Source organism: Pseudophryne corroboree, chromosome 5 (assembly GCF_028390025.1).
Source record: "Pseudophryne corroboree isolate aPseCor3 chromosome 5, aPseCor3.hap2, whole genome shotgun sequence".
In the NCBI taxonomy this organism is placed as follows: Eukaryota; Metazoa; Chordata; class Amphibia; order Anura; family Myobatrachidae; genus Pseudophryne; species Pseudophryne corroboree.
This window is the reverse complement of record NC_086448.1, coordinates 521,895,400-521,908,353: the sequence shown is the minus strand read 5'-3', so window position 1 is coordinate 521,908,353 and position 12,954 is coordinate 521,895,400. Positions and strand designations below refer to the sequence as shown.

Here is a 12,954-nt window from a genome sequence, read left to right as displayed (position 1 = left end):
TTGAGTGCCAGATGATCCTTGATTTAGACATTACAATGATAATCATGGAAATGTAGAAGCAAATACTGGAGTTATGTTGTAATAAATCATATTAGAGATTAGTTTCCTAAATTGTACCATTACACTCCAGGTTTTAAGGATATCCATGTTGGAGCACAGGTAACTTAATTAGTACCTTAGTCAATTTAATTTAACCATCTGGACTCAAGCATGGATATCTTTAAAACATAGATTATTACAGTTTGGAAAACTTTGTAATAGCGTACTGCAGTCAAAGTGTAATAGTGATTGTGGAAATATCATAAATAACACTGGCAAACCATGTGATAAAGACTGCAAATAAAAAATAGGATAAATGAAACCTGTATGCCTCTTCTACTACAGAAGTCTAAATATAAATATCAGACAAATCATTGTTTTCAAATATATTGCAAGTTTCCATTTCAACACACAGGTGTATCTGTCTGTATCAGAGCAGTCATCTACAATTACTGTCACATGCAGTGTTTCTGGACTGATGTTCCTGTTCTGCAACACTTGGGAGGGAATCCCTATGCCACATGTACTTGTCTGACAATAGTGTTTATAGTGTCAGTGTAGTAATTACCAGGACACCATGCAAATATGCATTGTCATCTCCAGTCATGTGATGCAGCAACTTTCCATGTTCTCACAGAAACTGATTACATACACATTACACTATCTCACCGCACTGTCTTTATATACTAGTGACATTACGTGTATACATACAGTACCCCCATACCCCACAAATCTCTCCCCTGGAAGTAACAGCGATATACCACATTAATAAAACATGAGTAAGGGGGGTATTTATTAAAGCTTGGAGAGAGATACAATTGTGATAGATAAAGTACCAACCAATCAGATCCTAAATTACATATTACAGGCTGTGTTTGAAAAATGAAAGGAGCTGATTGGTTAGTACTTTATCTTTCACAATTTTATCTCTTGACAAGCTTTGATAAATACCAATATGTAGCATCAAACTGTGAGTTAACAAAAAGTATTTTCTAGTGACCATTTTTTGTATATTCCCCACATTTTTCTCTATTAGGTTCATATGTGTAAAGAGAAAAAAGTATCATTACAGGATAATAAATCTCTACCATATGCATCACATACTGTACATGTATGTCTGCACTGAAATATTTCCTGCAGATTGCAACATATTTGGATAAAAAAAAGATAGATAGATAGATAGATAGATAGATAGATAGATAGATAGATAGATAGACAGACTGACTTGGTGGATAGATAGATATAGATAGATAGATAGATAGATAGACAGACAGACAGACAGACAGACAGATAGATAGATAGATAGATGATAAATACAGTGGTACTATGAGCCTTGGGTATATTGCACAATTACTGTAATTTACAGCTTATACTGTACTCACCCAGGTTGACAAAGCTCATGACCATGTCAGCATCCGTGAGGAAGGCACTGTCCTGCTCGCTTGCCAGAGGGGTGTTCAGGAGGCCCTTCACCTGGTGGCTGTGATGAGTGGTCCTGTGTGACCAACCTTTGCTATCCATTCCCTGTTCCTGGCCAGACATGGAATTATACAGGTCCAGCATAAAGAGGGGAGCAGAGTTAAGTTTCCCAGGGTGGTACTGTTGAGCAGGGGTAAGTCCATGCATTGGCCTCGGTCTGTGGGGCAATCCCAGGACGGACAGGATCTCCTTCTGCATCTCCCTCTTCTCGTGGTTCTTCAGGCGCCGGTACAAGAAGCCACTGTCCATGCCGGCTCTTCTGCTACTTTCCACCAGTGTCCCCTGTGCCAGAGACAGCAGCAGGGAGCAGAAGAGCCAGACTGACCAGGAGGTAGGTGAGGCTGACCTCTGCATGCTCAGACAACACGTGTAGCCAGATACCCCACCTTACCTGATTATTGCTGCTGGTGCTGAATGCACAGAATCAGTGCTGGAGATACCATCTCACTCCTTGTGAATGATGAGCTGTACTAGCAGATGCGCATGGAGAGGAGCACCTGCCTCTCTGCTCACATGGACCTGTACTCTCTGCAGGTTCCTCCACTCTTCTGTCTGCACTGCAGCTACAGGTGTGACAGTTCTCAGACACTCATCATCTCAGCATGCTGTCACAGTCATCTCAATGTACAACACAGCTCCGCATTCATGCCAGCAGCTCACTAATGAGAGACCTAAAGTGGGTGTAATTCAGCCTCAGACTCTTATCATCACAGACTGCTTCTTCCTAGTGTCATACACCCTTGAAAGTGGAAAGAAAAAACTTTATAAGGGATTCTGCGACTTGCTCTTCCTTCCATACACATTTACTGACTCATTTCTCTTATACAGGGATTTAGGAGTTAGAAAAGTGAGTCCACTGGAGACATCTTCTGGCCATTTAGAATATTGCGTTATATTATTACCATGACAGGCAGCATCAAAACATGCAGTGTAACTGAATGTATTTCTAGGACTCCCATTTCTAAAATGAGAAACCCGGAAAAGTCTTTAATGTCAAAGACTCAGTTAATTAACCCATCAATTACCAAATTTGTTCGTCTCATCCTTCCTAAACTCTTTTTCATTTTACATCCTGCACGTTTTAATATATTTTAATCTCTCCAAGCACATTCTAAATTATTTTTTTTTTCACATAGATTGGCTTTTGCTACCATAGTAGAGTACAGTATATTTATTTTTAATTTATAGGCATTATTTCTTACATGTTCACTGACCCTAAAAATGTCATTTACAATTCATGTACTGTTCCATTGTTAAACTGGTAGCGCAACCAATACAGTCATGTACAGTAACAAACAGTACTTCCAGGAGTTTATTCATTGATGCTTCTAAGATAAATGAAAATATAAACAATGTAAGATATGAACTAATACTCCATTAAGATATACAGTAGCTCATATAGCAATTTTAATATTTTTGATACTATGCTATACATGTATACAACTATCATGTAGACTCAATAACATATCAAGTGCATGTAAAGTAAAGGCTAATACATACCTTTTTAGCAGGTACAGTACCTTTTTTATGGTCTGTACTGATTTTTGGCTCTCCAAACTTCCATTGAAAGTATAGGAAAAGGGGCGCCCTTTACTAATTTGTACCGATTTTTATGTTTAAAATGTTGTAGGGTATGATATAATAGAATGATTATTTCTTCACCCGGGGCCACACTGCATAGTTGCAAACGGTGCATCTGTGATACCCTGACAGTGCAAGGTATCACTATAAATACCTATTAGGGATAATCACACAGCTCTTCAATGTAGCATAAGCACATGCACGGTATACAGTTATGAAGGAAACAGTTGGACAGGAGGGTCTGCTACTGCCAGCAGCGGTTAAACAGTTTTATTTTCCAACTGGACTGAGCAGTGTGCAGGATCTGTGGCTGCACAACAACACAACAAGCCCCTTGCGGGCTCAGGTTCTATTCCCACTCTATAGGTGTCGTGGACACCTACGAGTGAGAATAGTCCCTGCTAGTCAGCAAGCCTACTGTCGGGATTGTAAATGGACAGGATGTAGAAAGAGCAGGGGCGTCTCTAGAGAGGAGGGGACCCGTGTGCAGACTCCATGTGTGGGCCCCCTCCTCTCCTGTAGCCGTCACCGCCGCTGCTAGCGCTCTCAGCGCTGTAGACTCTAGCACAGAGCCAGAGTCTACAGCGAATGCGCAGGACTCCGAAAAATGGGCGCCGCGCCATTTTTTCAGAGTCCTGCGCATGCGCTGTAGACTCTGGCACTGTGCCAGAGTCTCTAGTGGTCAGTGCGCTAGCAGCGGCGCGACGGCTACGGGAGAGGAGGGGGCCCACACACGGTCAGCGATGGACTCCGGAAAAGTAAGTATTGGAGAAATGGGTGCGGTGTGGGCCCCCCTGGACTCAGGGGCCCGTGTGCACCGCACCCATTATAGACACGCCAATGAGAAGGAGGTATTGTGACTGGCGGTCTCCTGGCCGCCAGTCACATAGCTACATTCCGCAAAAACACCACCACATCTTTACACCTACAAGTTAGTATCTCCCCATACAGACAACGATAAAGACTAATTGTTACAGAAACTCCCAGATGCCAATGTTTAAAGTTAAGGGCCCTACACACTTGCCGATGTGTGCTGGCGATATGAACAATCTTGTTCAGTAATGAATGAAAAATCGTTCATATCACTCAGTGTAGAGGCACCAACGATGAACGATGCGCGGCCCAGCAGTCGTTCATCGTTGGTTGCCCTACATTTTTCAATGCAAAACAATTTGGACGATAATGATCAACATTCAGATTGTTCATCATCCAAATTGCTGCCGTCGCCCAGTGTGTAGGGCGCTTTAGAAAGACTCTTTAATATAATACTCCCTAAATTTCAATAGCTGAAAGCAGACAGACTGCAACATTGCATTCAGCACATAAATTGTTCCATTGAAATAAAACAGCTGTTCAAAGATGCGGTATACCCTTTTATGAAATAGGAATTCCCATTTATTACTATCTAACTTACCTGTCCCTCAGTTGCAGGCCTACCATTGACAGCAATGAATTTGGAGTGAGACACCTTTGCAGTTCTGCTATCTGTAATTCCAAAATAAATGATGCTCAAAGAACATGAATACTACTGCACTGTAGTGGATCAGTATGCCATGAGGTAAACATGATACTATCACATAGTGAAGGGGGGGAGGGGGGGGGTGTTGCTGCCACAACTTGTGAGTAATTGGACTCAATCACCATCATTGATATCTCATCAGAATGCTGGGTACACTTAATTTTACTGACAAGCGTGGAGGCGATGTCTGACTTTGGGGCCTGCCTGGACCTAATGTATGTATGCCTATGGCTACTAGCTATGAAATAATATCTTCCAGTACAATGTAGCAATATTTTTTATAGAGTCCCTTTGTGGAGTCATAGATGTAGGTTGATGGTCAACTCCAGGTCAAATGGTGTAATCATTCCTGGAAAGTCATCTAGTGGTGAAATGGAGACCGACAAAATGAAGTGCTTTCTAATGAAACTGGTCATTAAACATCTGAGCAAGCAACATATATGCACTTGGTGGGCAGAAGGATGATATATCTCACAGTTAGGGTAACCCAGAGGTGTAGCTAAGTGCCATGGTGCCTGGAGCAACAGTATGTTTTGGCACCCCCCTCCCCTGTACTGAATTGGGGGCCTGACCAACATGTGGTGGCATGTTACATGTGAAAAGAAAAAATATTTAAAAATCCTAAATTGGTGACAGTGCTGGTTCTAGACCTAGTGGAGCTCAGGGCGAAAGTATCCTTTGGACGCCCCCATGTTTAAAATATGGACAGTGCCCGCCGAAGGTGTGCAACTAAAATATAGGAGCATGGCTTCATGAAGATGCGGCGTGGCCACAGAATAGTACAAATTCACATTACACCACACAGTAGTGTCCGTAATTCACATTACACCACACAGTAGTACCCCTTATACATGTTACATCACACAGTAGAGCTGCTTATACATGTTACACCACACAGATGAGCTGCTTATACATGTTACGCCTCACAGTAGAGCTGCTTATACACATTACGCCACAGTAGAGCCGCTTATACACATTACGCCATAGTAGAGCCGCTTATACACATTATGCCACAGTAGAGCCTTTATAAACGATACTCCACAGTAGAGCTGCTTACACACATTACACCACAGGAGAGACGCTTATACACGTTACACCACAGTAGAGCCATTTATACATGTTACACCACAGTAGAGCAGCTTTTACATGTTACACCACAGTAGAGCCGCATACACACATTATGCCACAGTAGAGCCACTTATACATGTTACACCACAGTAGAGCTGCTTATACACAATATGCCACAGTAAGGCCCCTTATACATGTTACACCATGGTAGAGCCCCTTATACATGTTATGCCATGGTAGAGCCCCTTATACACGTTACACCACTGGAGGCACCCTCGCTACACCCCTGGGGTAACTTCACCTCTTTCTCATATTCTCAAACCCAGAGCCTTCTTATTTGCCAGATTTCTAACATAACAATGTGGATTTTGCATTTTAGGAGCCTATTTATCAAAAGTAAAAGATCCCTAAATGTCCTGAAAACAGCAGGATGCAATGGCCATTGGAAGTGCTCTGATACAGTACTTTGCCCTTGCTTGTTATTGAATATTTAGGAATGGCTGCAGACTCTGAATTGCCCCATGTCCTCTTATGCTATCTACATCTCAGTATGGTCCACTATGTGTTGACTCCTGCTCTACCTGCAATGCCTTATGACAGCTAACTTACACTCACACCAGGATAAGCCACGTAGCATGTTTATTAGGCTGCTGTATAACTTAGAATTCTGAACCCTGATAAGTAGAGGGCTATGCATAACTACAGTAGTTTATTCTGTGATTTGGGTAGTGGCGTAGAGCTTACATAACCATAAGATGATAGTCATACAATGTCTTTGTGGGAAGAGAAATTGAACAATAGCATAGGATAATGACATATAGAAGAACAATTGAAGATGATAGCAACTCTTAATAATAGAAGAGCAATAACAATTGTGAATTAGCAGATTTACAATGGCAATACCTTTAAATAATACTCTGCATAATGTGGAATGAATTCTAGATATGTAGAATGTGGATGTGTCAGTACCATGTCTAAAGTTACATTCATTGCTACGATCATGGGCTTACCTAGGCTTAGAGGTGGATCCACTGTTAAATATACCTACTGTATGGGTGTACATCCTGAGAAGCATATGGTTAAAGTGACTTGATTAAAATAGGAAACTAACACCTGCTTTGTGTAGTTTCTGGGCCATACCTAGGGGGAGATTTATCAAACCTTCTAAAGAGGACAGGTGGAGAAGTTGCATATAGCAACCAAGGAACACCTAGCTATGATTTTATACAATGTACTAGATACATGACTGCTAGAAACTAATTGGTCGCTATGGGCAACTTCTCCACTTGTTCTCTTTAGTTTTGATACATCTCCCCTTAATGCCATGAAATGGTATAAGATGAGGTAATGTTATTTATTGTTGATTATAAATAAAAGATAATTCAGATGAGGAAACAACCCCAAACCCTACTTTGTGAAATCTGAGAGTTTTATTGCAGCACCGTCTGTGTCTGTGCGGGAGCACGTTCATTGACCTATATGGAGAGAGATAATGTGGAGAAAGACAAATTACCAGCCAATCAGCTTCTAACTTCCAAGTTACAGGCTGTGTTAAGCAGTTAGAAGCTGGTTTGCTGGTACTTTATCTATCTCTATTTTATCTCTCTCCAAGGTTTGATACATCTCCCCCGGTGAGTTATAACGTATTCTAATCTTGGCTGCCTCATATGGCCCTGCTTTGGGATAGCTACAATGTTATTGCAAGGAAATGGTTATCTCCCATCTTACTTGTATTAGTAGCCTTCTTTATTACGGGGCTATTTCAGGTTGGATCGCAAATCGGGATCCAACCAGAATTATTTACGATCGCCCCGCGGGTGCATGCGCAATGCCCGTCCTGTGCATGCACCTGCGGGCGCAGAAAATGCGATCGCCTCCGCCTGTCAATTAGGCAGAGGCGGTTGCGTGGCGGGCAATGTTCTGTTTACAGGGAGGAGACGGAGCGTTGCGGGGGCGGTGCAGTGCAAACGGGGGGGGGGGTGTATGCAGACAAATGGGGGCATGTTGGGGTGTGATCACGGCAGCTGCTTGACGTCACATGCAGCTGCTGCGATCGAGAAGATGGCGGTGGGCCTCCTGCAGACGCAGCTATGCTGCGCCGGCAGGAGGCTTCACTAAATTCTACGTTGAAGCTTCATCAAGGGGGGGGAGGCGGTGGTCAGCATGCTAGGCGGCCTTGCCCTGCGATGGGCGGCCCCCAGCATTCTAGGAAAAGGATTGCAAATTCTGCAAATTAGCAGAATTTGCAATCCTTTTTGAATTAGGCCCTACATACAGTATGTGCTAAATATGTCACTTATTTGTTGCATTGTTCAATTATTTCTTTATTTTCAGAACTTTGGACCTATGAGGTGAGATATAAGATATAATAGCGTCCGGGATTGCCAAAGGTGAGAGATGCCGGCCATTTTCGGACTTTTTCAGCAGTTATTTACAACCACAGTGTTTATACTCAAAAAATAATGTTAAGCGAATGTTGTGCACACATACTGTACTTTCTGACAAGTCTTCACTTTGCATTAATATCAATCCTACCTAAAGGGTTCACGGGTGCAAGTACTAGATATATACATATATACACTGCTCAAAAAAATAAAGGGAACACTAAAATAACACATCCTAGATCTGAATGAATGAAATATTCTTATTAAATACTTTGTTCTTTACATAGTTGAATGTGCTGACAACAAAATCACACAAAAATTATCAATGTAAATCAAATTTATTAACCCATGGAGGTCTGGATTTGGAGTCACACTCAAAATTAAAGTGGAAAAACACACTACAGGCTGATCCAACTTTGATGTAATGTCCTTAAAACAAGTCAAAATGAGGCTCAGTAGTGTGTGTGGCCTCCACGTGCCTGTATGACCTCCCTACAATGCCGGGGCATGCTCCTGATGAGGTGGTGGATGGTCTCCTGAGGGATCTCCTCCCAGACCTGGACTAAAGCATCCGCCAACTCCTGGACAGTCTGTGGTGCAATTGGAAATTATGTAAACATACATATATATATATATATATTTGTTGAATGTTCAGACAACTTTTTTATGTTCTATGTTTTATGGTCTAGAAATGTTGTCACTGCCAGATAGCCCCTATCTGGCAGTGACTACATACCAAGTTAAGGAATTTTTTACTACTTATTCATTTTAACTGGTATTATATTTCTGTATGTGTAGTTTTTATTAGAGATGAGCACCGGAAATTTTTCGGGTTTTGTGTTTTGGTTTTGGGTTCGGTTCCGCGGCCGTGTTTTGGGTTCGACCGCGTTTTGGCAAAACCTCACCGAATTTTTTTTGTCGGATTCGGGTGTGTTTTGGATTCGGGTGTTTTTTTCAAAAAACACTAAAAAACAGCTTAAATCATAGAATTTGGGGGTCATTTTGATCCCAAAGTATTATTAACCTCAAAAACCATAATTTACACTCATTTTCAGTCTATTCTGAATACCTCACACCTCACAATATTATTTTTAGTCCTAAAATTTGCACCTAGGTCGCTGGATGACTAAGCTAAGCGACCCTAGTGGCCGACACAAACACCGGGCCCATCTAGGAGTGTCACTGCAGTGTCACGCAGGATGTCCCTTCCAAAAAACCCTCCCCAAACAGCACATGACGCAAAGAAAAAAAGAGGCGCAATGAGGTAGCTGTGTGAGTAAGATAAGCGACCCTAGTGGCCGACACAAACACCGGGCCCATCTAGGAGTGGCACTGCAGTGTCACGCAGGATGTCCCTTCCAAAAAACCCTCCCCAAACAGCACATGATGCAAAGAAAAATTAAAGAAAAAAGAGGTGCAAGATGGAATTGTCCTTGGGCCCTCCCACCCACCCTTATGTTGTATAAACAGGACATGCACACTTTAACCAACCCATCATTTCAGTGACAGGGTCTGCCACACGACTGTGACTGAAATGACGGGTTGGTTTGGACCCCCACCAAAAAAGAAGCAATTAATCTCTCCTTGCACAAACTGGCTCTACAGAGGCGAGATGTCCACCTCATCATCATCCTCCGATATATCACCGTGTACATCCCCCTCCTCACAGATTATCAATTCGTCCCCACTGGAATCCACCATCTCAGCTCCCTGTGTACTTTGTGGAGGCAATTGCTGCTGGTCAATGTCTCCACGGAGGAATTGATTATAATTCATTTTAATAAACATCATCTTCTCCACATTTTCTGGATGTAACCTCGTACGCCGATTGCTGACAAGGTGAGCGGCGGCACTAAACACTCTTTCGGAGTACACACTTGTGGGAGGGCAACTTAGGTAGAATAAAGCCAGTTTGTGCAAGGGCCTCCAAATTGCCTCTTTTTCCTGCCAGTATAAGTACGGACTGTGTGACGTGCCTACTTGGATGCGGTCACTCATATAATCCTCCACCATTCTTTCAATGGTGAGAGAATCATATGCAGTGACAGTAGACGACATGTCCGTAATCGTTGTCAGGTCCTTCAGTCCGGACCAGATGTCAGCATCAGCAGTCGCTCCAGACTGCCCTGCATCACCGCCAGCGGGTGGGCTCGGAATTCTGAGCCTTTTCCTCGCACCCCCAGTTGCGGGAGAATGTGAAGGAGGAGATGTTGACAGGTCGCGTTCCGCTTGACTTGACAATTTTCTCACCAGCAGGTCTTTGAACCCCAGCAGACTTGTGTCTGCCGGAAAGAGAGATCCAAGGTAGGCTTTAAATCTAGGATCGAGCACGGTGGCCAAAATGTAGTGCTCTGATTTCAACAGATTGACCACCCGTGAATCCTTGTTAAGCGAATTAAGGGCTCCATCCACAAGTCCCACATGCCTAGCGGAATCGCTCCGTGTTAGCTCCTCCTTCAATGTCTCCAGCTTCTTCTGCAAAAGCCTGATGAGGGGAATGACCTGACTCAGGCTGGCAGTGTCTGAACTGACTTCACGTGTGGCAAGTTCAAAGGGCATCAGAACCTTGCACAACGTTGAAATCTTTCTCCACTGCGCTTGAGACAGGTGCATTCCACCTCCTATATCGTGCTCAATTGTATAGGCTTGAATGGCCTTTTGCTGCTCCTCCAACCTCTGAAGCATATAGAGGGTTGAATTCCACCTCGTTACCACTTCTTGCTTCAGATGATGGCAGGGCAGGTTCAGTAGTTTTTGGTGGTGCTCCAGTCTTTTGTACGTGGTGCCTGTACGCCGAAAGTGTCCCGCAATTCTTCTGGCCACCGACAGCATCTCTTGCATGCCCCTGTCGTTTTTTAAAAAATTCTGCACGACCAAATTCAAGGTATGCGCAAAACATGGGACGTGCTGGAATTTGCCCATATTTAATGCACACACAATATTGCTGGCGTTGTCCGATGCCACAAATCCACAGGAGAGTCCAATTGGGGTAAGCCATTCCGCGATGATCTTCCTCAGTTGCCGTAAGAGGTTTTCAGCTGTGTGCGTATTCTGGAAAGCGGTGATACAAAGCGTAGCCTGCCTAGGAAAGAGTTGGCGTTTGCGAGATGCTGCTACTGGTGCCGCCGCTGCTGTTCTTGCGGCGGGAGTCCATACATCTACCCAGTGGGCTGTCACAGTCATATAGTCCTGACCCTGCCCTGCTCCACTTGTCCACATGTCCGTGGTTAAGTGGACATTGGGTACAACTGCATTTTTTAGGACACTGGTGAGTCTTTTTCTGACGTCCGTGTACATTCTCGGTATCGCCTGCCTAGAGAAGTGGAACCTAGATGGTATTTGGTAACGGGGGCACACTGCCTCAATAAATTGTCTAGTTCCCTGTGAACTAACGGCGGATACCGGACGCACGTCTAACACCAACATAGTTGTCAAGGCCTCAGTTATCCGCTTTGCAGCAGGATGACTGCTGTGATATTTCATCTTCCTCGCAAAGGACTGTTGGACAGTCAATTGCTTACTGGAAGTAGTACAAGTGGGCTTACGACTTCCCCTCTGGGATGACCATCGACTCCCAGCAGCAACAACAGCAGCGCCAGCAGCAGTAGGCGTTACACGCAAGGATGCATCGGAGGGATCCCAGGCAGGAGAGGACTCGTCAGAATTGCCAGTGACATGGCCTGCAGGACTATTGGCATTCCTGGGGAAGGAGGAAATTGACACTGAGGGAGTTGGTGGGGTGGTTTGCGTGAGCTTGGCTACAAGAGGAAGGGATTTACTGGTCACTGGACTGCTTCCGCTGTCGCCCAAAGTTTTTGAACTTGTCACTGACTTATTATGAATGCGCTGCAGGTGACGTATAAGGGAGGATGTTCCGAGGTGGTTAACGTCCTTACCCCTACTTATTACAGCTTGACAAAGGCAACACACGGCTTGACACCTGTTGTCCGCTTTTCTGTTGAAATACCTCCACACTGAAGAGCTGATTTTTTTGGTATTTTCACCAGGCATGTCAACGGCCATATTCCTCCCACGGACAACAGGTGTCTCCCCGGGTGCCTGACTTAAAAAAACCACCTCACCATCAGAATCCTCCTGGTCAATTTCCTCCCCAGCGCCAGCAACACCCATATCCTCCTCATCCTGGTGTACTTCAACACTGACATCTTCAATCTGACTTTCAGGAACTGGACTGCGGGTGCTCCTTCCAGCACTTGCAGGGGGCGTGCAAATGGTGGAAGGCGCATGCTCTTCACGTCCAGTGTTGGGAAGGTCAGGCATCGCAACCGACACAATTGGACTCTCCTTGTAGATTTGGGATTTCGAAGAACGCACAGTTCTTTGCGGTGCTTTTGCCAGCTTGAGTCTTTTCAGTTTTCTAGCGAGAGGCTGAGTGCTTCCATCCTCATGTGAAGCTGAACCACTAGCCATGAACATAGGCCAGGGCCTCAGCCGTTCCTTGCCACTCCGTGTGGTAAATGGCATATTGGCAAGTTTACGCTTCTCCTCCGACAATTTTATTTTAGGTTTTGGAGTCCTTTTTTTACTGATATTTGGTGTTTTGGATTTGACATGCTCTGTACTATGACATTGGGCATCGGCCTTGGCAGACGACGTTGCTGGCATTTCATCGTCTCGGCCATGACTAGTGGCAGCAGCTTCAGCACGAGGTGGAAGTGGATCTTGATCTTTCCCTAATTTTGGAACCTCAACATTTTTGTTCTCCATATTTTAATAGGCACAACTAAAAGGCACCTCAGGTAAACAATGGAGATGGATGGATAGTAGTATACTTATGGATGGACTGCCGAGTGCCGACACAGAGGTAGCTACAGCCGTGGACTACCGTACTGTACTGTGTCTGCTGCTAATATAGACTGGTTG

The 12,954-nt window shown here is 44.1% G+C and overlaps 1 protein-coding gene across 2 annotated transcripts in view; it reads right to left on the bottom strand.

The window, feature by feature from the left end:
* BMP6 (bone morphogenetic protein 6) overlaps nt 1-2,307 on the bottom strand; it is a 462,814-nt gene extending 460,507 nt beyond the window's left edge. For both annotated transcript variants that reach the window (XM_063923119.1, XM_063923120.1), the window contains exon 1: nt 1,422-2,307. In XM_063923119.1, coding sequence (XP_063779189.1) covers nt 1,422-1,872 — 451 coding nt within the window. In that variant the 5' untranslated portion in view covers nt 1,873-2,307. The remainder of the gene's footprint in view (nt 1-1,421) is intronic.
* Nucleotides 2,308-12,954: the final 10,647 nt, after the last annotated feature.